The sequence below is a fragment of the Nilaparvata lugens genome, chromosome 2, assembly GCF_014356525.2.
Source record: "Nilaparvata lugens isolate BPH chromosome 2, ASM1435652v1, whole genome shotgun sequence".
NCBI classification, from domain to species: Eukaryota; Metazoa; Arthropoda; class Insecta; order Hemiptera; family Delphacidae; genus Nilaparvata; species Nilaparvata lugens.
In genome coordinates this window covers 6,760,788-6,788,168 of record NC_052505.1, presented here as the reverse complement: position 1 = coordinate 6,788,168, position 27,381 = coordinate 6,760,788, and the positions used below count along the sequence as shown (strand labels likewise).

At 33.2% G+C, this 27,381-nt stretch overlaps 2 protein-coding genes and 1 long non-coding RNA gene across 3 annotated transcripts in view; 1 reads left to right on the top strand and 2 right to left on the bottom strand.

Annotated features, from left to right (window-relative positions):
* Nucleotides 1–1,683: 1,683 nt before the first annotated feature.
* LOC120349772 lies at nucleotides 1,684–10,132 on the top strand. The gene is made up of 3 exons (XR_005570406.1): nucleotides 1,684–1,961; nucleotides 2,712–2,886; nucleotides 6,087–10,132. It is a non-coding gene; the product is annotated as an uncharacterized LOC120349772 (long non-coding RNA).
* Nucleotides 6,811–17,093, bottom strand: LOC111057763 (DET1- and DDB1-associated protein 1). Its single transcript, XM_039420421.1, has 4 exons — nucleotides 16,491–17,093; nucleotides 13,809–13,947; nucleotides 12,538–12,599; nucleotides 6,811–10,490 (listed from the first exon to the last, which is right to left on the bottom strand). Exons 1-4 carry the CDS (start codon nucleotides 16,491–16,493, stop codon nucleotides 10,413–10,415), a joined length of 282 nt encoding a protein of 93 aa, XP_039276355.1. The 5' UTR covers nucleotides 16,494–17,093; the 3' UTR covers nucleotides 6,811–10,412.
* A 1,453-nt stretch (nucleotides 17,094–18,546) lies between these two features.
* The window catches only part of LOC111057770 (exocyst complex component 2), a 33,874-nt gene continuing 25,039 nt past the window's right edge, over nucleotides 18,547–27,381 (bottom strand). Inside the window, exons 13-16 of the mRNA XM_039420420.1 lie at nucleotides 26,886–27,206; nucleotides 23,031–23,221; nucleotides 21,408–21,464; nucleotides 18,547–18,810 (exon numbers count right to left, since the gene is read on the bottom strand). Of these exons, the coding sequence (XP_039276354.1) occupies nucleotides 18,714–18,810; nucleotides 21,408–21,464; nucleotides 23,031–23,221; nucleotides 26,886–27,206 (666 nt within the window). The 3' untranslated portion in view covers nucleotides 18,547–18,713. The remainder of the gene's footprint in view (nucleotides 18,811–21,407; nucleotides 21,465–23,030; nucleotides 23,222–26,885; nucleotides 27,207–27,381) is intronic.

Below are 27,381 nucleotides of genomic sequence, written 5' to 3'. Positions count from 1 at the left end.
CATTGTTGTCCTCTCTTTGTTAAAGAGAGGATACTTATGGTATTTGCACTATATATTTTTTATGCCCTTTGCAGGACATGCGAATGTGGATGATCTTGCCACCAGGCAGAGTTTTCATGCCTACATTACAAGGGGGAGCCTTATTAGATTAGACGTAAAGTACCAGAGGCTGAGCAGGATGCGACTGGCCTTGCCCACCTGTCTGTGAGACTATTCAACGAGCTGCCAACAGCAGGGGATTGCTGACATTGTATTCCATCAGTGAGTTCTTGATGTTGGACAACACACAAGTGAGTTCGTATTTTTGACTTACTGTTGTTGTGACTATCTATTAGGTTTTAGCTTTCTTTCTTGTGTCATTGTGATCACATTATGGACCTAATACTCACAGGCTTTCTGGCTTATGTAAGATATGGCAGTAGACCTACTGTACTTTATAGATGCAATGCTACAATAATCAAGTACATTGATTATTTAAGTTTATTCCAGTTATTTCAATTTAGCCCTTAAAATGTAATGAAAGTTTTATATAACTGCAGGTTCATATATCTGTGACCTGTGGCTCTGACTAGTAGAAGCCTTAAAACATCATAACTTTGGGGAAACATGCTGAGAAAATGATTCTAAAATGAAAGCACAAGTACAATTTCTTGTTTTTGGGTCAGCCTTATAAAAGCTTTGCAAATGCAATATCATTCATGTCCCCATTTCTTGGACTGAGTTTTCTTCTTATTGGTTAATATACGAGAATTTATTAAAGGCTTAGAAGAATAGAGTATAAAATCTATACTAAATTGGCTTATACATGTATAGGATACGAAATACATGTTTGACGTACCATCACGTCTGAACTGATTAACTTGAAATTTTGCATGAAGATTCTTATTTTACTCAATGATTATTTCCATTTCTCTTGATTATAGACCGATCTCCATTACCGTTAATCAATTAATTATAATTTTAATAATTATTACAAAAAAATTATTCAATTTGTGATAGAATGTTCACATAAGATCAAAGCCTAATCAAATAGTTTTTCTATTGTAAATTATTACAATTCTTGATATTCATATCAGTGGAACTATAAATTCAATCAATATGTGCTTTATCAAAATAGAATTAGCTGAAACAAGGCCACAAGCAGATCCACACCATTCCATCCATGGAGGATATTCAATGAACAACATACTTATCAATGGGTCGATTGAATAAAAACTAGGATCTAGTGACAAGCAACAAGCCATTAATATTGTAGCTATACAAATAATCTATATAAAATTAGTTGAGGTGTCACTCCCATAGTTTTTCCACATTATTTGTTTCTTAGTAAATAGGTTTATATTAAAACATATTATTCAGCATGGAAGCATTCATCTCACTCTCTTGGTAATTTTTCTTAGATATTGTTCATAAATTTATTCTCTTTTGTTCAAAAAGATAGTTTTGGAGCCTACATTTTAAATTTTACCTTTTCAATAACACCTAATTATTCAACCTTTAGCCCAAGTACATTTTATTTTATATTATAGGTACTATTATTTTTTTTTAGATACTTGTTAGTTGAAATACTGTATCTTATGAGATTTGTAAACATTTAGATGGCTTCAATCAGATCACCGCATAAGCATACATTATAAAAATATTGCTATACTGAGCAGCCATGCATGAAAAGAAACGCATGAACTAGTTCCATCAACTCAGATTTTAACATAAATCCGAACGGTAGCTATTAGGAGTGAACGATTATTTTATCAAATTCTATTATCGCTTCTAGAAATAGACCTAACTTGTTTTTGTAAACTGAGAAGATGGCATCTGGCTTAATTGCTGTGTATTCTATCGTAGCCTACTGTAGGGACGTATAAAATCTAACCATTGAATCTATTCAGTCAAAGTAGTATAAACTGTGCTCTCACTTTTCGGTTTTGCCTCAGTGTATTGCAATCATGATTAAGTTTATTGTAAGTATTCAAATTAATTGAATTTTATTTATAAACAAATTTTGCATATTCTTTAATGTTTATTGGTTATGTGTTAAAATATAAAATATGTAGCGTATTGAAAAATATCTTTGACAAAAAAATTTGAAAGTAATTAAGAAGAGAAACATGACATTATTCAAGAAGAGAAACATTTATTATCAAAGAGCAAAGTAAAGAGAAGTACGAACAAAGCCCAACCTATATGGGCATCAAATTACCTAGGTACCTTCCTACTAGTATTAATCATGGAAAAGATATTACAAGGTTTAAAAACATACTGAAATAGTATATCGTGGAATTGTACAGTTATGAAGAACCAATACCTATTATAGTGCCAACTCATTATGTATTTAGACTATCTATTGTTGATGTATTTTGTTTTTTTTTTACTTGTATTTATTTTATTATTTTGTTGAAAATAATAAATAAAGAAATACGCATTCAAGTACATTCTGATGTATGATTTGAATAGAGATTGATTGACTGTGTTACTGAAAGTGAATGATTGGGTCTGCTGGTACTCTAAAATGAATTGAGAATTGAGAAAAATGAATTGGAATTCCATGTAATTTAAAAAAAAATCGAGACATAATAATAAAACTTCAATCAATTATTAAAGAATTTATAAAATTCAGTAAACTAGCAGGCTACTGAAAAATCAACAGTTTATTGCTAAAAAAATATTCAATTTTCTGCCAAATTTTTTACAAGAACATTTTTTCTCTACAGGTGTTTGCGATAATTTTTGCAATTACATTGAGCCAAATTGCTGGCCTTCCAACGGTGAGTACAGTTGTTAACGTTGGGGGTTTGCCTGTGGCTGCACAGCCGGTTAGAGCTGCACCACTTCCTTTACTCCTACTTCCCTTTCCAGGAGCAGTTTCTGTTTCCGGACCTGGGTTCGGTAAGTTTGAATAAAAAAAAAATGTTTCTCTAGAAAAAATTAATTGAAATTTATTGTAAAACTTAATGACGGCGAGCCTTATCGGCCCATGTAATGTAAAGACTAGATTCGATATATTTTTTTTGCAATAGCACTAATAATCAGATTATAACTGGGCTTATCCGACTACTAATCAGTCATCAAAATTATAAATCAGGTATGTGCTAAATATGAGTTGAAAAATCTGGTGTGGCGCACTCACACAACTTTCCTTGCCGTTATGAAAATTGATCACCTGACGCTAGTGTTCCCGCGCATCACAAGTCTACTATTCAAAGATCCGAGCCAGCTGGTGACAGGACAATAACGCTGGATACACACGAGATCTGCTATCTCTTCATAGAGAATGATTTAATAGAATCAACAGTTGCCAACAGTTTGCAATTGAATAATCACATTTTCTCAAATTTCAAGCTTATTTTCAATTTTGGGTGAAAATGTTACTGAACATTTATTGTAGAGATTTTTATGTTCAATTTTTTCCACTTTTTTTTTTTGTTTAAATTGTATCTGAAGCCTGATAATTGGGAGTCTAAAATCAAACTTTGCATAGATGGGGCGGAGCTCCTTGAATTTTTACAGATATGGGACTTGTGGCAGTTGATAGAGCTTATCAATGACTATTTAAGGGTATAAATTTGATCAAAATCATTGGAGCCGTTTTCGAGAACATCGCGAAAACCCCTGTTTTTGACAACATTTTTGCCATTTTAGTCACCATCTTGAATTGCATTTGATCGAAATTATTCGTGTCGGATCCTTATACTGTAAGGACCTCAAGTTCCAAATTTCAAGTCATTCCGTTAATTGGGAGATGAGATATCGTGTACACAGACGCACATACACTCACACACACATACATACCAATACCCAAAAACTACTTTTTTGGACTCATCCGACTACTAATCAGCCATCAAATTATAAATCAGGTATGTGCTAAATATGGGTTAAAAAAGACTCACGAATGAATTTCACATTTTTAAAAACAAATTTGACTTATGATACAAGATTTTTATACTCCTTGACAAGCTAAGAAGAATGAGCTATGCTACCAAAAGATCAGTTCATTATTTTAAAACATGATGAGTGTTTAAGTTAAAATCCTTGAGGTGTCCTCAAAGGCTCTTCTCTAATAGGAAATACTCTGCATCAAACGAGTGATTCTGATAAAGCATTATTTTAGGAACCCATATTATACTTGTGCGAAGTCAAAATGTAAGGACAAAGAAGGACTCTAGACCACAGAATAGGTACAGAATGGAAACTGTCAATCAAACGCCTATCTAACCAATGCTTTTTACATTGCACAAATATTAGACACGTCACGTGACCTTAGGAAGTTCCAATCCTGGTCTTCTGATTGGCTCGCGGCAGTGAACGAGATCAATTGATCCGGATCAGTAAAGTGATCCGAACCTCCCATTAATACCATTACAATGCGGCGCTTCCTAACAAGATGGCGGATTTTTGCGTCAGGGTACTAGCAATGTTTCCATACTGTATGTATAGTGTGTCTAGACAGTTACTGGGTATCCATCCAGTGTTTAAGAGTGTGACTATTCCGAGGAGGCTCGACAATGTCAAACTACATGACTGTTGGCTGGGCTCTCATCTCAGGAATAGACAGTTCCACACGAGGTGGACTTGACTTGCTAGGCTCATATTCGTACATAAATGCATCCAGCCGTCTTTGTGGGAAAAATAAATTTATAAATTAAGGCCCGGTTGCACAAAAACCTGTTAAATTATCATTATTTAAATCATGATTAAATTCCACAAGAGCCAATTGAACATGGGTTTTCTGAAAATAAGGCTTCTCTGATTGGTTTTCGTGAAATTAATCACGATTAACATTCAACCGGCTTTTGAGCAACTTGCACTAACTCTTTTAGTTCAACAGTATTTCTCGAAGTAACTAGAATATATTCTAGGTACATTGGTATTTCTAAGCTGTGATTATAAAAACACTGTAATCTAATCAGCTTAATACAGGGGCGAGGCGTGACTTTTTGGCTCTGTCATCTCCAGGAACAATTCAGTTGAAAGTTTGAATGAAAGCTGACCCCCCCCCCCTACTTTAAAGATTATGTTTCATTTTGGACGATTATTTATCGAGCAAGATGACATCTAGTATAAGATAAGCTCACTATTCAAAATCCTAGAGTTGAAAAGTCTAGAACTTGGCTAAATCTCAAGCTCGGAAACTGGCCCTCAAATTAATTGAAAAAATTGAAATGGAAATCTTTATTCTTTATTGATTCATACAACAAGTACATCATCAAAAATGACAGGGAGAGAAAAAATAAGGTAACCTTGAGCTATTCCTCTCCCAAATTTAGATAAGGTTACACACAGTCCGAAATAGGTCAAGTCTTGTAGTTGTTCACTTCACTTAATTTTCAGTTCTTGATTATTTTCACAAAGTAGATTTTTAAATTTAGATGCTTCAAAACCAAACATAGAAGAAATAATAATAATTATCAATAACAAATTGATTTTTTGGTTTGCAACACTGGCGCGGAACAGTGGAATCGCAGAAAATAGCGATGTCTTTGACCGTTTACTCCACCATCGTTTACGGGGAGAGGGAGAGTGATGATGCAGAAGAGTGGTGGTAACCAATGCTAAATAGCATTACTGGAATCGCATGTTTTTGAATCGCATTACTGAATCACATTGAACGGATGGAACTGAATGCAGTTTCTCTTTTGGTTTCTTCACCTTTTTTGTATTTATTTTTAATATTTTCAATTTAATAATATACACATTACATATAAATTCCTGTCCAGTCATCGCCGAATCCAGAGATGACCGGACGCCTCGCCTATAGTATATTATTTTAACAATTTCTCATTGAAATACAAATCCTTTCAACTATTCGGATTTGTTTGGTCCTTAAGCTGTGTTGAAATCTAGAATTGCACTGTAATAGCTTCATCGTGCAATGGGTTTAAAAGAGTATTTTGAAAATAAAGCTGTTCAACATGTAGTGAAACTGTAATGTACCGTAGGCTATACGTTCTAACATGGTCGTATATGAAGATAATATGGAATATTATACAATTATTCAATCAATTGGCAAATGAGAAACAAATTGTCATATTTTTCAAAAAAATTATGTTCAGCATTCTCAAAATAATTATATCGCTTATCTGTTTCAGGAGTTTATACTTCATGGGGTTGATCTTCGATAACAAGCCAAGCACAAATGCCTACATTGACAGTTCTACTGTTTAAAATATATTATAATAATATGCAAATAAGATGTTTAAGTATAGTTTCAAAGAGTAGACTTTCGAGAGTATGATGACATTCAAGAAAGACGTTTGATTAGCTAGAATGAATAGCAGCAATAAGATAATACTGCAAGTCCGTGGTGCTTTAGTCCAATTTCACTCATCATACCATTAAACTTTCACACAATAATCAAACATAGTGACTGATTTATGGAAATCACAATCATTCATACATGGAGATAAATGTTTTCATAAATCAATAACGATGTATTGAAACAAGATAAGTTTTATATTAGCAAGATCAGCATTATAAAAACTTGACAATATTTCTAAAGTATTATTTAGCCTATTATGGAGAATAATTTGTCAAATTATTAACAGCCTATTTTAACTATTAAAGGCTGATTATTCCGATGATTAGAAATAATATATTTAAGAATAGTGACTTGAGAAAAAAAATTACTACAGTTTATTTCAAAACTGGGATTCAACACAGATATTGTGAAAGGTAACACGTTTGTAAAATATTGTATCACTATTCTTCATGTAGTGTGTTATGTAATGTATCTTACATCATTTATTTAAACTGTTTGAAGAGAATATAATTTGGTTTTATTTTATTATCAAGAACAGTTCAAATAAAAATAAATCACTATTTTAAGGAATATTTATTTCGAAATACCCTCAATTACTTTCATAATACAGTAATAGAAAATACAATACACAAGATAGGTAGGCTAGTAAAACTAGAGTGATCGAATACAAATCATACAAAATAAAATTCACAGTACCTGAAAATAGTTTTCATGCTGCCATGAATTGAGAATACATCCACAATGTGAGTTCTTTTCTCCGAATCACAATCACTTCAGGAATATAGAACTGATTATCAAGTGTGACTTCCTTCTAGAAAACTGTTTATGAAAAATAAATTTTTATACAGGAGGTTTTCAAGCACCACGCGTTTGGAATCTTTTACTGGTGACATTTTTCAAAGTATTTTGATTGTTTCGATACTATCTAGTTACCAAAAACTTATGGTTTTTACTTTTTTAGATATCAGCGCTTAAAACTGTAATCTTGAGGGAGATTCATTTCCGAATTGGTGGCAAGTGAATACCTGAAATTTTGAGGATACATTTTCCAAGATACTGTTCAACTCATGACATATATTTGATTCCTCAGAATATCAATTCCAGGAAAATGTATTCCATTTTGAAAAAATATCCCAGGTAAACTGGAATAAATTTCCCTTCAATTGAAACTCTGAGGTGACAAATATTAGAAGGTATCAGAATCTATTATGGATTTTACTTTAAAAAATGTCATCAATAAAAAGTTTCAAAAGCGAGGTGCACAACCATAATCCTTATTTGATTTCTCTACAAATCTTTTAAATAGTGAGAATTATAGAATAATTATTCATGTATCTTGGTTACAACTCACTAGAGCTGAATGGTTGTTTGTAAAATTGATTGATAACAAATATGGAGTAAAACTCAAATTCCTTTGCTTGATTTAATAAATGATCAGATTTGGGCCGTCAGAATAGACCACAAGTGTCTGAAAGCTTAACAATTATTGAAATAAAGGATCTCTTGTCTGTTGGATTTTATATCCAACTTATAATGATTCAAAACAAGATCACGGGATAAAATGGAAGCAAATCTATGTCATTTTATTATTTATTAATCAATTTGTACAAACTCACTTATAATTAACATAATATTGGAAGAGAGAAAAAAAGACGAATCATGTAATATTCCTCAAAAATACCCTTTAATACTCCTTTTCAAAATTTAGATTAATACCAGTTCAAAATAAGATGATAATTTATTAATTCTATTTGATTTATTAATGATAATTTATTTATTTTACTTTATAATTTATACATCGGAGTAAATCTGTAACATAACCTTGAAAATATCATTGGAATTTTTATTATTTTAATTTGAATTAAGTTGAATTATTAATTCAATTAATTATTAAACTATTCATTTAATTTATTATTTTAATTACAAATTATATTAATTCATTTTTATTTATTTTCGAGCATTTAACAGTTTTTTGTAATACTGTGTAAAAAAGTGAAACCAAGAAACTAATTCACTGTTATAAATAGGAGGAATATATATTTTTAACCTAGTTGTTGAAAACTTTCATAGTGACTAGTGAAAACACTAAACTGGTCAAGTGCTCGAAATGATATGTAAGGAATGAATAAATTACAAACTATGTTGTTTTAAAAATTCTTGAGTTATGGATTTAGTTGTTGCACTTGAAGTCTCATTTGCATCTAAATATTCTAGAGAAACACGGAAAGAATTCTTATATGTAATTCAAATATGAATTTTCGTATCTACCGAAAATACACGGAGCTACACAGCCCGGTAAATCATAGTCTTCTCGGAGAATAACAGAATATTTATAAATATTTAGAGAACGGTAGTCGGTGGGAATATGTTTTGTAAGAATTTATCTAAATTTAGGCATTAACAACGATGTATGTGAATTAGGAACTGATTAAAGAACATAGAATTTCATTCTTACTTTGTAAATATACAAGTAGATAATTCCACACTATGATAAATATTGATTATGAAAATAAAAATGGGAGAAATTGAGCAGAGTTTTAGCTGAAAGTGAGAGGGTAGGCTATATCTGTATGATAAGAATAGACGAATCATACGATGTATGTGGAGTGCTTTTCTTGGATCAGTAGATGTCAATGAGACTTCAAAAGTAAAAGATCTGATTTGGAATCCAAATAGAATGAAAGCGAAATATCTAAAAGATGAGATTAGGTAGATTCTAGAAAACTGTAATTATACGAATTTTAAAAGTGAAAATTGAATTGAAAATGGGCCTATAAAATTTTCAATGGACCACCGGAGTTCACAAGATGTATCCTCTATACATGTAAGATGATAGTTCTAGCAAACTACTTTAATCAACTTGATAAGTTTTATTTAGTATTATATTAATAGTAATATATTACTATTCAGATATAATAACCACCTCGAAAATTGATTTTCACGAAATTCAGAGCGCGCGAGGTCGTTTCGAAGGCATATCCCATCAAAATACGTGTTTTCAAAAAAAAAAAAAAAACTTTTGAATAGGTTATACAAAAACTATTACACTAAGAGGAGTACTATGATTACTATGATGACTGGTAAAGGATCCAGTTCAATGATGAATCGTATAGTTTAAAATCAATCATATTAATAAATTATTGCTCATACATTCTTTTGATAGTTGAAAAAACTTTTCAAAATTTGTACTTTTCTTTCAAGACTTATTGATTTATTTTTAGATTATTAACAATATTTATTTTTGATTATTCACAATTTCAAGATTATTCATCTTATTTATATTCAAATGAGACATCCCAATGTTACTTTGTTACCGTATATTATTCGAAAGGGCACACTTGAAGAATTATTGATAAATAACGCTTAATAGTTTCCTTATTGATTAATAGTTGTAACGCTTCAATTTCTTAGGCTTGTGAAGGTCATGAATGTTTACCATCATAAATATTTATCCACAGAAACACAGGAATATAATTGAAAGTTACAGTTGTTTTCATCAAAAGCCTTATTAATCAAATTCATATAAAGAATAATTGCATTCAAATTTTCACAAACAAAGTAGGCTTAAAAGTTGTTCACCAAATTGGTTAGTCTTCTATTTGTTTCAGCTTTTTTTGTTAAATAACTATTGTTGGCCTAGTATTGAGATGTGTGTCCTTTTTTTGGAATTTCCTTACAGTCAATTGAATTGAAAATGAATATAAAATAAGGAGAGATAGTCATTGGCCATAATAGGGGCTCTCTTACTTCCGGATTGTCTAAACAGCACTTACAATGCATATTATGCAATGGATGTTGCAAAAAAGTAGCATCTAGTTAGATCTTTAGGGACAAATGAGCCGAATAGAAGTGCTAAAAGATAACAGAGAAAAAAAATCAATTCATAATTTGAAACTGAAAAAATATTTTGTACTAAACAACTTAATTGATTCAGTTAACGAAGCAATATACGAAAAATAAGATATTCAAAGTATGAATATTATGAAAAGTCACTTTGACAATCATTTTGGAAGGTCACACTTGATATACAATGTCACTAAATATTGAATAAGTCAAAACGAATAATGATTTCACACTCGAAATGCATAGTCTTATCTTCAATGACGATAGTTTTAGTCAGTTTTGAAGCAGGAATCGATAGATGAGGGAGAGAGCTTCACAAATCGATGCGAGGCTTTTTTCGGCAGCCTGATTCGTCATCCAAAGAGAGGTGATCGCGCTTCTTCATCGCAGACTGCAAACAACCAGCTGCTATTATTATAATGACACTTGAGAGCATTACATTTTATGTGACTTCTGCATTTATTGATATCAATTTTTGTTTTGGATTTAATCTATACTGAAATACTAGGCTGGATAATACCTCCAACCAATGTACTTTAGGTACCTTGCCTCCACCTTTTATAGTGATGATACCAGATCAAAATTGATCTCAAGCATATCAAGTGTCTCTGAATAAAAGAGTATTTTTTAGAGGTATAAAATTGTTGGAATAAAAAGGAACATTATAACCAAATCATGAATAAATAATAATATTGATAGAATATTCAACCAGATTTATGATCTTATGAATAATTGGAAAACTTTCATACATTTCTGAAGCTGAGACTACATACTTGAATTTAAATAATGTGGAATTAATTTTAGAAGGGAAAGAATCGATAAAGCATGAATCATTTCAATAAAAAACATCAGAATTCGATAAATTGTTTCCTATAAAGCATTAAATAAAATTCAACATTGATAGAATATGATTTGATAGTATCATTTGTACCAAAGTTAGTAAACGAACTAGTAGACAGTCTGTCTACTAACGTTACATGTGTACCAACTTAAAAACTTTGTAATCGAATACACCCAAAACTTAGAAGAAGGGAATTTCCATCCATGCTGAAATACGAGTACTATTTCAAAAAAGTTGATTAAAAGCCTTGAATCACGTCGAGAATTTTATAAATGGAGGGATATTTTCTACTGAGAGGAATTACCAGCACCTAGAGCCAAGATAGAGTTTTGCTGCAGAAAGATGGCCGCCAATCAAACTATATTCTCAATAAAACAAATTGAGATTTAATCTTTACCCCACATAACAGTCGGGTTGTGTATTTCCTTCTAGCTTTCCATCTCTGGGTACTTTCGATCACAACTCGCTCCCCATAATGTTAGGATTTAATAGACTTTGTGATATATCTTTTAGTAGGTTATATCCGTTGCACAGTCCGATTTCTATGAACGGACTGCTTAGTTTGATCAGTCTGTGTTAAAGTCATTGGTCTTCACTTCAGTCCTTTTCCTTTCAATGTACAGTATGGAAATAGTTTCGAATAATATACAAATGGATAGAATTAAAAATGAATTGAGAGTGAGAGTGTAACTTTTCAAGAGCTAACTTGAGCTAACATACTATTAAGTTATCATGATATGGAAGACTTTTAATGGCCGGGACACACATATCCGCACCGAGCCCGAGCCGCGGCACGGCCGAGTGACGAACGTACTACGGCCAGTGAGAAAACTAATGCTTTCAAACGTGTAGGGACACATACTACCGCACCGCGTCAGCATCGTCACCGTGTTTGTTGCCCGAGCCGTGCCCGCGCCGTCACCATCTAGTTCAGTTTACTTTTTGACGGAGACGGAGCGGGCTCGTGTAACTTGGAGAGTGAGAAACTGATTGAAGAGATACGGAATTTTCCAGTTTTGTACGATCAAAGTGATGAGAAATATGGTTGAACGGAAAAATAAGTTAAACCAAAAGTAAAAGTTGAACCAAATAATAAGTTAAGCCAAAGGTATAATAGACATAATATAATAAATAATAAAATAAACAACAAAAATTATAAAAAAGGAACCCGTAACAGAATCTTGAATTTTAAATTCAAAACTAAATACGTTTAGATACATAAGGCGGAAGATGACAGCTGATATATTATATTTACGATACATGACTGATTGTGGTATTGTTATGCACCGAAATAATACATACCAGCACTATGATTCTCATCTTATGTGTTCACATGTAATTAGTTTAAAATTGAAAAATATAAGTTTAAATAGGATCTAACAAGCTTTAATACTGTTATATTATTAACAATAATTAAACACATTCAAAAATCAGACCACAGTAGCACTACACAGAACTGAGACACTGCTGCCACTCGGCTGTCGCACGGATATGTGTGTTCTCCTACCATAATCACCGTGTCGCGGACGTAGCTCGGCCGTACCTCGGCACGGGCTCGGTGAGGTTATATGTGTCCCGAGCTTAATAAGTACATTACCTTTTTGTCCCATTGGTGGTGTAGATATCTTAGCAGGATATTTGTCTTCTCTGTTACAATAACTAAAAATAAAAAAAACAAACAGTAAGATTTACATCCAAACATTCAAGAAATATTTACTGTTTATCTATATAAATAAATATCATTATTATTGAATATTAATAAATTACTCTTACACCTACATAATGTCAATAGGATAAAGTAGGGCTGTGTTTGAATGTCTATTTGTAAGTTTGTGGATATTTTTTTACAATTTGTAGCCAATATTTGTTGCTTGAATTTCAAGAAAACGGCAATGATTCAAAACAACAAAAAGCTTACTCAAATATTAAATTTATGCGCCTCAAAGCACGAATTTTCTTTTTGAATTTTCTACAACTTCAGAATCATTATAGTCTTTAGCAGATTCAAGCCTTTCATACATTGCTCGAAGACACCTTCTGTACACCAATACGAAATTATCTTCACAAACTAAGTAGGTGAGTCGATATTTTCTACTTTTTACTTTCAAAATTTGTGTATTATATTAAAAAGGAAGGGAACATAATGTATTATCAATACCATATCAGAAAGAATATACGCTTAAATAATACTGTATTTTAATTATTTGATTATTAGTCATTAGACTTCTATTTTTTCCTGTTTGAAGCTGCTCGACCTCTCACCCACCCTTGGGTTCCGACCTCCAAGGAAGAGTTACATTATTATTATTATTGACATAAGCTGCTTGACCATCCAAACCTGGGGCTCCGCTTCCCAAGGAGGTTTGACAAGCGATTTCTGACTTAACTACTCCTCACATCCATGAGGTAAGCAATCATATCCGTGATCCACAAATCGTTTGCTGTGAACAGAAGGAGTGAGCCCAAGATCACTGCTTTCTGCATTTGGCCTGGCAGTGAATTAGCACTTTTTTCACACGTAGGCACTTTTTTTAAATTTGAAAGCAGCGATGTGCGAATCCCTCCTAGGACACCAATCATCTGTTCAGTTTGCGCAGTTCCACAAGAAGCTCCTAACCGTTTGTCCTCCTTATTTGCAGCAATATTGCATTCAGCTAGTGCTGAAAATTCAATGACAAATATTGCCTTTGTAACCAAATCCTGGAGGATAATACCAGAACAATTCTGACACAAATACTCCTCTCATCCGAGAGGTGAGCAATCATGCCATATCCGTGATCCACAAATCGTTTGCTCTATGCAGACGGAGTGAGCTGTCTTATTATTATTAAAATTATATAAAAATATGATGAATGTGGAACTACTTACTCTGTTCTGATGGATGGTCTTTTGTTGAGAGGTATAACGATGGACGTCTCATGCTATTTCGACTACTGCTATCCGTATGAAATCTTGCAAAATTGTTCTCGTCATAAGACGGAAGGCCTTTGAGGAACTCAGCGACAGACTTGAAATGAGAAAAAATATGTAAGTTATACAGATATGAGGTATTTGTTACAATATAATGTACAAAAATTCAAGTTGTTCAAAGGCCTTGCCACACCGACGTCAGCTAGTACCTGGGCGGTAGCGTGTACGCTAGCCCTCACCGAACTCGCTACTGTTGTGGGAAGTAACGCAGCGGGCGTCTTGGAAATTGCTCGGCAAATATTCAATTTAGTTGCACTCCTAATTCAGTAATACTGAAACGTCCGCCGCGGTACTTTACAGAGCGAGCTCTGTGTAGCGTGGTCTCATTTGAAAACCAGATGAGAGATTTTTAAAACTGCGTTACCTATAAGGGCCCAAGCTAAAAATGTGAATGGCTCAAAGTCAAATTTACAACAGAATAGAATATCAAGTGGAAAGAAATTCTGTATTTTCCTCCTTATATTATTAATAAGCTTCTTTGATGCAAAATTCAAATCTATAACCTTTCTAAAGTTTACGTAAATATTGTTTATAAGGAATAACATTATTATCATTATTATTTTTAAGAAATGCCATTTTTGCAAAGTCCAGCCAACAATGCGTAAGTTTAATTATATGTAGCATTAGCACGATAAGTTAATTTTCTATGAAAAACAGTTTTTCGGTGAAAAAAAACGGTGAAACAGCCGTTAATGCATTGGGCATTATATGCTTTGTTTTAAAATCATAAAATTCATGATAAGGCCACTTCAACTTCATGTAAAGAACAATACCAACGTTTAAAAGCACATAATATGGACGAAGACAAACGTTCACATTATTATGATAGGACTTTAAGGTGAAATTCCTTAGCTTCAACCCGAGACGCGCATCTAGACTGGTTTCCGGCAAATCTTTTCCTTCTCAATGGCGAGAAGACTCAGAAAATTGTGTTTGAACTCAGGAACAGTGTGCTATGTAATTATTTCTCGGTGAAGCTCCTCAGCTTCACTCTGGATTGTAAGATTTCCTGGGACGGGCACATACAGGTGGTCTGCAGCAGGTTCAACAGGGTGCTCTTCTTTCTCAGAATTCTGAGATGTATACCAGAGATCCATCTCCGCATGTGCTATTTTGCCTTCTTCCAAAGCGTGAAGGTATCACCTTGTGGGGGTGGTGTCTGTGAGGTAGAAGATATACTGCTGTTACAGAGAAAGGCCAGACGGATTCTTTGAGGATCAGTCTTTTTGGCACATTGTAGACCTCTTTGTTAAAAGATTCTCAGTGTTTTCAACATTTTCATTCACAATGTCCATACTATGCCTACCAGGGGTGATGAGAATGGCTATGGCACCAGAAACAGACGGAAGCTGGACCTGCCATACTTGGAATGACCCATAGCAGCCGCATCTACCAACCAGCCAGAATTGTGGACAAGCTGCCAGTATGAAGCAGGGGGTATGAAATAGACAATGGTATGCAGTGACCATGTAATTCTTTGGAACATGACTTCTCAATTTCCACATCAGATTATGTTACCTTGGAGAGTCGGTTACACAATCATCATATCAATGTGTTTTGGTCCCATGTCAGTGATGAGTCCACCATGAATCCAAGTAGCTTAACCTCAGGCCCACCAAAAGGAGGCAGACCATGCCTCAGGGTGCACAGAACATTCTGCGTCTTCTCTCCATTCATACAGTCTGTTTGCCCTAAACCATGCGCTCGCCTCCTCCAATAGTTCGGCAGACCTTAGTACAGCCAATTGTGGATCTTCATCCTGTGCAATGACAGTTGTGTCATCAGCAAACAGCAGGGCTTTTCCATCCATACTAAGGTCACTTATGAAAATTAGGATCAGCAGATGGCCAAGAATTGATCCCTGAGGCACTCCATACCTGACCTGGAGCTCCTGTGATTTGGCACCGTTTACAGTCACAACCTGCCTACGCCATAAAGGTGCTCCTCCATTGTCTTCATGGCTACTCCTTCAACACCATATTTCATGAGCTTCCCCATCAAAACATCATGAGATAGCAATCAAAAGCCTTGGTGAGGTCACAGAGGGTAACGCAGTTGAGTGCTTCTTCTCCATTTCCTCAATTATAGATTCCACGAAGCGTTGGACAGCGTCAGTAGTCGATTGCCCACGTCGAAAAACAATTGATCCTCCATAAAGAGTGAATTCGCCTCAAAATAGACTGAAAGTTGGATGAACATCACTGACTCCATGATCTTTGCAAAAACAGGAATGAGATATATAGGCCGGTAGTTTGACAACTCTTCCTTATCACCGTTCTTGAAATTTTCAGAAGATCGGGAAAGAGACCTTGTTCCAGGCAGCTGTTGATTAGTCTGATAAGCGGTTATTATTATTACGTATGAATTAATTAGATTTGATGACTCATTTGATTTTTATGTTGTATGAAAATTATGTCGGCAGATAAATAAGAATGTAATAATAATTAATATAAGTATAAGTGTTTTTGTGTCATTAAATCTCGAGACGTTGCTAAGGAATTTTACCTTCAAGTAGATATTATGATTAATCTAAAACTCCTTCAAGAATGTCATGCTACTATAATTAGAAAGTCAACTCACCATTGTAATTTGTGATTTGTCGAATAGCAATTAATCTATCTCAGATCACCAATATGTATTATGAATTTTAACAAACTGAAGTAAATACAAAATTATAATCGTTCAAGCTAGATAAACAACATAATCTGATTTTAACTAATTTATAATAAACTCTATTCACTTATAGGATACTAGGCCAATATTGTACCACAATAATTGTAGAAAAGTTTAACCTACATTGATTAAATTATAAAGATTAAATACATTTCCATGTTTTCTGTTCAGGCATCACGAACCTAACCTTAATTTTGAACTTTATTTATTTATCAACCACAATTAAACATCCTAGTATCTGTTAAAAAAGGTTTTAAGCTGTTGGAAAGAAATGATAAAATATTAGAGATTTTTAAAATAAAATTATAGCAGCACTAGAAATTTTCATAAGTTAATAACTCAAAGTTTATTATGTTAGTCAATCATTAATCTCTCTTTCTTGTTGTAATCCTTTCGTTTTCTATTGTCAGTCAAATTGTTATGAACTGAATTGATATAGGTATTAATATTTTCAAAGAATAGAAAAAGTATGTTACAACTGTAATATAAATTTATGAATAACCTAAAACTACTTCAAGAATGTCATGCTACTTTTATTTGAAAGCCAACTCACCATTGTAATTTGTAATTTGTCTAAGAGCAATTAATCTATCTTAGATCACTAAAATGTAGTATGAATTTTAACAAACTAAAGTAAATACAAAGAATCGTTCAAGCTAAATAATCACCATAATCTGATTTTCACTAATTTATAATCAATTCTATTCACTAACCACACACCCCAAAATAAGTATGTTTTCCCAAATTCACATCATGTCGTTTCTCGTTCGTGTTTGTAGCTTACATGCCACAGCCACAGTTAAAGTTACAGCTGTTCGTTCTGGCTATTTAGAAACCATTTGCGAGGTAAAATTTGAAATCATCCTTATAAACAATAATTCTTTCATTTATTTTACTGTACAAAAAGTCTGTGTTTTTGAGAAAAATAATTCCAATTTGGTAAATGTTTTGTGCAATAATTCTGCAATACTCAAAATAGAAAAAACTTATAGCCAAGTGAGTTTTATTTACCATAGAAATGAGAAACTATATAGGAGATACTGTACCTTCCATAGTTTTTGAGATATCCGAGCCTTGACCTGTAAGATTTTTGAAAAAAAAAAACGTTTGTCTCCAATGTCAAGCTCTCTTTGGCCTCATAACTTTTCAATTTTTGATGAAAGAAATCATGCTGATTATGAGCTTATAGAGCATTAAATTATCTCCAATTTGATGCATGATTTCATTTTATGAATTTCTTGACGACCGTTGCAGCAGTTTTATTTTTGAGTGTGAAATCTTCACTTTTGCACCAATAGATCAATATTTTTATTGATAAAGGAATTTGGAGGAAATGTGTAGAACCCAATTTTTGACTTAGCACCTTTGTTGGAATTAGTTAACATTTAAAGTCAGTAATTCAGTAGTCTTCGTCCTCATTTCTACCCCTGGTATTAGAGAAGATGAAGGTAGTTTATATTATGTTGCATTTTCTCATTAAACATTTAGCCTATATATTTTATGGTTATTGCAATCATCTGAAATTAGTAACCAATCAAAAATGAAGCTTGATAGATTTTCTACAAGTTGTTTCTAGTAGAGTTTTGTGATATCTTCAATAGTTTTTACAAAATGTGCTCTTGAAAGTGTGAGATTTTAAAAAACACAGGTTTTCATCCAACTTTTTGCAGTTGCACTGCAAACTCATCTCTCATCATTATCAGTCTCATTTACCTCGCACAAGCCTAAATCACATGGTGGCATCATCCTCATAAAATATTATAATAAACTTGAAATATACATAAATTCAAACCGTATCAACAGCTTGTAAATTTTTATTGAAAATTAAACATCCTCATACAGTATTTTTTCTCAAAAAATACTTTTTTATTCATAAAAAACTATTTTATTCAAAAAATGACACTGTGGTAAGAGTAAATAATTACGAGTCAGAGTTAGTGCGGTTAATTAATTAGAAAAAAAATATCTGTGTAAAATATTTATTAGTTGAACAGATTAATATTTATTAGGCCTATGCTAATCTATGTAAAATAATAATCTTTTGAGAATCATTTGATGATAACTTAGGTTTTTCCAGTGATATTATTTGATGGAAGCAGGTAAATATTATGATTACTATGAAACACTTATTCATAAACTATTCGAAGGCAGCTTCTCAACAGTTTTCAAACAGGCAAGACGTAGACGCATATTGGATTGGAATTTGTTTAGCACTTCATCAACGACTCTGAAATGAAATAAAAGTTAGAGTAGAACTTTCGAAATATTTTCCAATAAAATAGTAAAATACCAATCATTCAATAATTTTATTAAAATCAACACAATACAATATACATAAAAGAAATCAAATCACAATCAAAAATAAATTTCTAATAAAATACAAAAACAGGCTTCATGGCGGGGTGTGCTGAAGAGAAAGAAAGGAGGAAAAATACCTTTGAACACAATTGAAAGGCGACTGAAATACATTTGAAACACATGGGAGGAAATGACTAACAAAATGAAAAATTATTGAGATATTTTAGTTATTGTAATAATTGTGTGATTTACAATAATATAAGGAATATTAGCAATAATTTAAGGAAGCTTATATACAAATTATGTCAATTAAGGCGTATAATAGACAAAGAAATGTTAAAAACTGTATTCTTAACATTAGTTGAATCTCTTTTAAGGTACGGTCTGTTAGTTTGGGGTGCAGCTAACTTCAGTTTTATAGATCCATTATTTAAAACTCAAAAACGCATTTTGAAAATAATGGGAAACAGGGAAATCCGGTTTCCAACTGTAGAATTATTTATAGAAAATAGAGTACTCAGCGTTAGGCAATTGTATATATTGTTGTTATTAGGGTACCTATATGAAAAAAACATCAAAATAGGAACCATATCATAAATCATAGCCATAATAATAGAATAAGAGAACGTTACATCCAAGAAGTACCAAGGATGAATACAGCATTTGGGCAAAGATCACTAGGATATTTAGGGCTTACAATATCTAATAGAATACAATTAGAAATCAAAGGAGAGGAAAATTTCAATAGCTTCAAAAGAAAAATTAGACATTGGTTATTCAGTATTGGGATACAAAGTAGTGAGGAACTAATAGTAAGTGGGATTTAGATTTAAATAAGGTAATTTATAGGTAGAAAATAGTATCTCGGTTTAGTACCATTGTGCTAGGTAATGCTTAGGGTAATAGATATAGTTTTAGATTTTTTGGAATTTTTGTATTATCTGTTGTAGCATAAATTAGTATTAATTTGATGATAACCTCGACACATATATTATATAGTGAGGTATCATTTTGTAAACCTTGAATATTGTTATATTGTTGAAAATGTATGAAAAAATAATATGTAATGTTCCTGAATTTATGAATAAACTCCTCTGGATGTGTCGTCCAACATCCACAGAAATTATTATTACTAAATTTTACGTACTTTTCGTTATCCCGGTTATAGATAATTTTGTTCCAATCCCCGGTATTATAGATAATTTATTATAAACTACACACATATTCAAATTCAAATTTATTTATTCCACACTCATAAATACATATACGTACATGAATCAAACAAAGCTCAACATGACAATACTGACAAAGTGTAATAATAATAAACGGTAAGTGAACCACTGGCATAAGATGACTCTTGTTCGCCAGTGGGAGTAGGAGATGAAATTATAATACGCTTGATTTAGCACAGAAGCAAATATTTTTACAGAATAGTAAATTATGAAACGAGGAATCAAACAAAATTCACAACAAAAAAATTAAAAAATTCTCTCGAGTATCTTAATATACTATATAACTATGGTACTCTCTTATTCATATAGTGATCCATAAATACAGTGTAAACAGGGTATATAGAAAGCATTTCATGGTAAATGGGAAGAGGGAAAATCATAATATTCTCATAAAAACAAAAAAATTCACAAAATATTTAAATTGAAAATAAAAAATTCTGGCAAATCGTAATAATTATACGAAAAAAAAACACAAAATATTCAAATTGAAAAATAAAATCTTGGCAAATCGCAATTCCTATACGAAAAAAATCACAAAATATTCAAATCAAAATAAAAATTCTGGCAAATCCAATCTCTTATGTTATTAGGGACAGTTTTGATACATGGAAATTCAATGAGATGTGAAGGTAATTTATTGATTATTTTTGGTGCTATATAAATAAGCTGCTTACGGATGATTGTCAGATCTGAGTCATAACATTTATATTTATTTATATTGTATCTGGTTCGTTGATGTTCATTATTTATTTTAAAAAATATATTTTTGTTACTCTGAAAGTATTTAAAGACGTTCAATACATACAGCTGGCGGATTGTCATCACTTTAATTTCATTGAAGGCTTGAAAAGAAGGGTATATCATGGGTCTATTTAGTATTGTTTTTATAATCATTTTTTGTATTACAAATAGAGCTAATAGATGAGAGTTGAATGCCCCCCCCCCCAAACCACTAATTCATATTGCAGTAGAGACTGTACAATTGCAAAGTAAACCATTTTTAACATTGGTATCTGGAGTATGGACCGCAATTTATAAAAGTTATAGGATATTGCTTCATTATTTGAGAAAGTAATTGCACAATTTTAAACAATGTTAGAGTCTGCTAAGCTATCAATTTCATTATATTTGAAAATTTCGGTGCTTTTGTTTTGATTTGAGAGATTGCTCTCTTCATCAATTATTATTTATCAGTAATAATAATATAATACCAGGAACAAGATGCAATAAGTTCTTATAAAATATTCATAAGGAACGATGGTAAAAGTAAAACCCTTCAAGAATAAATACTTACTTAGTATCAGCAAGTTTTAGAGCTGGAAGTACTTCTAAAGCTTCAGAGAAGAATGACCTGTGAATTAATAATGATGATAATTATTATTATTCAAACCATGTTATTTACTGTTGTTATCTTACCAAAAAACAAAACATGAGGTCAAGTGAGTTAGACGTCGAGACCTTTTATATGACAGTCGACAAGACAAGTAGTATGAACAATTCCTTTTATGAGAAATAAATCTCATATGACTGTAATCTGTAGTCTGTATGACTGTTCTACACTGAGTAATACAATGACTGCATCGAATAAAACAATGTACAATGACTGCATCGAAATTTCGAAATGTTTGATAGATCATGCTTTCCAAACTAGGATGTAATTTACTATTTACTGCGAACTGATTTATTGACCGAGCGAAGTAAGGTCTAAGATTCAAGTCGACGGTTTGGCATTTCTCTTAATGTTTATATGTTGCGCATTTACGGCGAAACGCGGTAAAAGATTTTTATGAAATTTGACAGGTATTTTCCTTTTTAAATTGCGCGTCGACGTATATACAAGGTTTTTGGAAATTTTACATTTCAAGGATAATATAAAAGGAAAAAGGAGCCTCCTTCCGACGCCAATATTAGAGTAAAAATCAGACTATAGAATTATTCAATGTACCTGGAATACATTAGAATAGAATCTATTCTAGGTACCTTGGAATTATTCATCATAAATCAGCTGACAAGTGATTACACAGATGTGTGGAGAAGCCAGTCTATTGCTGTATTTCCATTTAAGGTCTATAGTTTCAATCAGGTACATGTTGATTAGAATACTGCGTGAGGTCTACTGTTCACAGAACTACTAGTATATTTTCGCCACACTGCACAGAAAGCAGCTTTTTTCCAGTCCCTACGTAGATCTGAAAGACATTGTTTGCAGACGACTCTCGTCTGACGTCAGAACAGGTTTCTTTCCGGCTATGGCCGGAAAGAGTACCCTTTCCGGCCGCTAACAGGGAACTAAGAAAGGTGAAAGAGAAATGGTATTTTTTGAAAATGTGTTTGGACAACTGTGCCATATGGTGTTCAGGAGGGTGAGATCGGAAATTTCCACCCCACTTTGAGTACCCTACGACGTCTGGTTTTTGAGATATGAGATCAAGGTTTCCCCCCCCCCTCATTAAAACATTATTATTCAATTTATTATTCTTATATAGCTGATGCCAAAAAGTTAGGCGGCTTCGTGGGTCACATGGTGTAACCTACTCACAGCTGAAACAATGCATCTATTTATTGTATCTTTTGATTTAAAAATTATTACCTAAGCCAAGCTAGATGACAACTCTACTTGACAACATCAGCTGTTGGAACGCACAAGAGACCCACGAAACCGTCTAACCTTTTTGGCGTCAGCTATACCTGTAGGCGACTCTCTCAGAAAGGTGTTTACGGTATTTGGATAACATTTTGGATAACATAAACTATCCTTATACCGTAAACACTAACTTTCTGTGCTTGTAGCGTAATATACTATAACCTAAGAATAATTCTTACTCAATGTTTTTTTGAATTTCAATTCAACTTCGAACTCAATGTTCGAAGATAATTCATTGATATTATTTGATTATAGAGTTGAAATGATACTTGCTCAGCAGTGGAGGTGGTGAAAGCGGAGAAGGTCTGCTGCAGTGCAGTGATGTCAATACGAGCCTGCTGATTACCTGCAGTACTGAACTTGGTAGTTTTCACGCACGACATCAGTCTGGACAGTTCCTCAGCTATTGTTTCGACAATATGAGACAGAATAAAATAAATTTGATCCGGACATATTCGGTATACCTGAAACAATATAATTTTTCAACATGAACTGTTACATACAACATAAAAAAGATGTAGCTTAGAAATGAATCAATTACATAAATGGATATTTTCTGTAGCCACAAAATTATCCACTCTTTCAGAATTCAAATACTGACATGGGGGCATTGCAGAATGGATGACCATCGATAAGAAATTAGTAGTCTTTCAGTTGTTGTTCTGTAACAGTCATCTGTTGAAAGAGTTGAAGAATTCGTTAAAAATAAGTATTGTTATATGAGCTATAATGGTTTCTAATAACCAGTCAAAGTTTGTCATTCATTGCATATTACGTATATGATATACCACGCATATAATATGAATTCAGTAGAATCTGATATAAAAACATATTTATAAAGTTTGGAAGAAACAGCGAGAAAATATTACAATTTTATTGACTTGAAAATTGGAATGGTCCGAAAAAGTTTTGGAAAATGAATAAAAGCTAACTGGTTTTAGTTTTAATCACATGAGTTGACTGTAAATCATGGAATCCAAAGATAATTTTACCTTCCGGCAGTCGCGCTGTTGTAAATAGTACAACAGTGTCAGTTTTTTGCTGCACAAAACTATTGAATGGGGTGGTGTCAGTGAATGAGTCACCTATGCATTCCAAAACTTTCCCCCCATCACTCCACTGAGTGATGAGTGCTTGAACCAAGCAATGGTTCAGTCTTTAGGTGCCATCTAGTCGCGACAGTGCATGAGTCGCACTGTGCATAAGATAGTGAAAGACTGTATACGGGGACTGTAAACGAGCCAACAACACAGAATTTATGGCTTTGCTTGATCTACCTTATTGGGCTATGAAATGGTAATCATCCAAATGTTCATAGGCGTAAAATAATCCAAGAAGATGGAAAAGTGATTATACAATTATTTAATATGTTTTGACAGTAAACAGAGTACATAACACTAGGAAAATTGGATTTTGTATAAAATACAACACGCGACTGCTCGTGTGAATGAGTAGGGCGCGACTACCGGAAGGTTAATTTCGACATTAAGAACTGGCATTGTAGCATACTTGGTTTTTTGGACCTGTAATACAAAATACAACTGATACAGTAGTGAATACACCAAGTTGCGAACATGTTATTGTACAGAGTGGAGCTGAACCAATTGACGAGTTTGGAAGGGTTATAAGTAATGAACAGTTCAACTTAGAAAACAATTCTTCAATGGGTTCAAATCAGTTTGAAATGTATTTTTTATTGTTAATTTTAGATCATTATATCAGTTGAAGCTGCATATACCGTAATAGTTATGTTGTACTTATTCAATTCAAACATCTATACATTCTTCACTAAATTTAATTTGCTTTAAAATTTTTCAAGTTATATTGTAAATATTTATTATTCTATTTTTAGTTCCAAGTTATTTTTCATTAGAACTCTTTCCCCACACACAGACTTGTCTATGTGGGGAAAATTCACAAGTGTTTTATATTATTTATACATGCACTGCATTTGTAATGATTTTGTGAATAAAACTCAATTTGAATTTGAACGCATTTTGGCACACTGCGATTGGTAAGGCCCGGATCTCTTCTCTGATTCGCTCCTTTAGCTCTTCCAAGGGCGATCTTTGAAAACTTTGGAGTAACACCATAGAAAACGATTTCATATGCTTAAATCGGGTGAGTGTGCCGGCCACCTCAAGTCCACCCTTGGTGAGATAAGCCGCCCTGGGAACATTTGTCTCAACAAATTAATTGAATGAGGCTGTAGCTTTATTCTGCTAAAACCAAGTCATGTTCTCCCATTTATTTCTCATGTTCCTCAGGAAATTCTTCTAATTTGGGGCGCAGAAACATTGACATTGTCACATAATGCAAGGTGGTGTTGCCATTCTCAAAGAACTATGGCCAGTACGCTCACCTGATTTAAGCATATGCGATTTTTTTCTATGGGGCTACTCCAAAAATAAAGTTTTCAAAGATCGCCCACACACCTTGGAAGAATTAAAGGAGCGAATCAGAGAAGAGATCCAGGCCTTGCCAATCGCAGTATGCCAAAATGCGTTTTAATACTTCAAAAATACGCTACATATGATATGATACGGCCATTCAATTGATGTAATTGTCTAAAATTAACAATAAAAACTACTTTTCCTACAGTTACGTTGAAAAGTGGCCATTGCTGCACTGATTACAGAACGCAAAGAATTACTTTTCCGCTCTAGTGCGGGAAAAATTTTTCTGCACTCCAGATTTGCAACATGGCAACGCAAAATACTTAGTAGGTTATATGGAGCAACAGTGCAGCAAAATCAAAATGAAGTTGGTAACAGTGACTGGGCTGCTATACTGAGCAGAGGTGCAACGAAGCACAACGCGCTAATTATTAATTAGATATTATAATAGAGGACAACGACAGCACAGTGCCACCACAGCACACACCACACAGCCGACCCGCCATTCAAACACACATACATTATTCAGGCAATTTTACCCATAATTACCCACTTCTCATATTCAATGGCAACTGTAGGAAAAACTTAATGTGAAATACGTGCGCAAAGTTCCTCTGCTGCACTCAAGAAACCATTCCGCCCTCGCCTACGGCTCGGGCGTAAACGTTTCTTTCGGTGCAGCAAACTGTCACTTTGCGCACTAGTTGCACAAATAACTATTTCAAACTGAATTGAACCTATTAAATGTTTTTTTCTAAGTTGAACGGTTAATTACTTAATATCGGGGGACCGAGCTTTGCTCGTAATCTATTTATTGACTTTTGATAAACCGAACACAATAATTCTTTAAAATGATTGGGGAAGGACTAACAGGCACAGCCCAAAACTGTTTCTTCCCCGAATTTTGATTTATACAATAGTCCAGAAAGTAGGTTATGTTCCATACACTTGAATTCAGGTTCAATTTTCAGTTCAAACATTTGAAAACAAAAAAGTTCTAATTTAGATTATTTACAAACCAAATTGAATAACAAAATAACACTCAGTAATCACTTAAAATTGTCAAATAATCAATCAATTGATCAAATGATCAACTTTGAAAATTATGATATACTCTAGTTTAGAATGATTATCATGTCATGTCAACAAATCAGATTATTTTGAGCAAGTCGGTAAAGTTGTCTAGCTAGATAATATTTCTCGCTGATTGATTACACAGCTGGAAATAATTCTGTCTCGCTCCCACACACGCATCTTCTGTTTCGACAGACGACGAAATTATCACCTGTTTTTCCAAAGATGAATAATTGTTATTCGTTTCATGTCTTTCAGCGAGTTTTCCCAGGGATGAGACCTAGAGCAATCGAATTTTTATATCATAAACCTACTATGTTCCAAATTTCGTGAAAATCGTTGGAGCCGTTTTCGAGATCCGTTGAACATAAATAACCAGAAAAGAATAAACAGATATACAGAAATTGCTCGCTTAATCTAATAGAATAGATAACCCTTCCAAACTCGTCAATCGCCTCTGCCCCACTCTGTATGCCTGTAATTACATAGCTTGTATTTTATTGTAAAACAAAATTGCAAAACATTTTTGTTTGTAGAAAAAATGTAGTAACCCAACACGTCTTGATCACGTGATTATTAGAACAGAAACATTAGTTCAATTATCATGGATTTGTTCCTTTCCTGTATTTATTTCAAATTTGTATACAACAAAACTCACCTCTGCATGAACGGCAACAATATTGTAGATGATTTCTTTGGCATATGGCCTGAGATCAGTGGGACTGAGCTGGGTGTCCCAGTCGAATCGTCCCAGGTACATGGATGGCTCGATCGTCCCCACCAGTGGATCACTCTTCTGCTCAATGTACGTCTCTATGATGCTCTTTTCCAGCATATTGAGCGCGCTTGTCACGGCCGTAAACGTTTTCGGCAAAGGTGGGTAGTTGTATCTGTTCAGCAACTCCACAAGTCTGGGGAGCACTTCTTTTTCTGTGTACAGGCAATTGCTCAGCGTACACAGTAGCCTTTGCTCCCATGCCTGAGACATAAATAAATAATTCATTTCATTTATAAATGACAAATCATCAAAACATTATCAGGTTGAAAAGTTACGAAGGAAAGTTTCACTAATTGAACACTAATTTTAATTTTGATTAGAAAGTTTTGTTATTGAATGAAAATTAAACATTAATACAAAATAAGTTGAATAATGA

Bases quoted from the DNA above. Each gene is read 5' to 3' on its own strand.
- LOC111057763 (XM_039420421.1), bottom strand. The intron at 12,600-13,808 runs GTAAGTAGTTCC...TTTTATTTTTAG, and splicing joins AGACCATCCATCAGAACAGA to TTATTGTAACAGAGAAGACA. The intron at 10,491-12,537 runs GTAATGTACTTA...GGTTGTTTGCAG, and splicing joins ACCACCAATGGGACAAAAAG to TCTGCGATGAAGAAGCGCGA.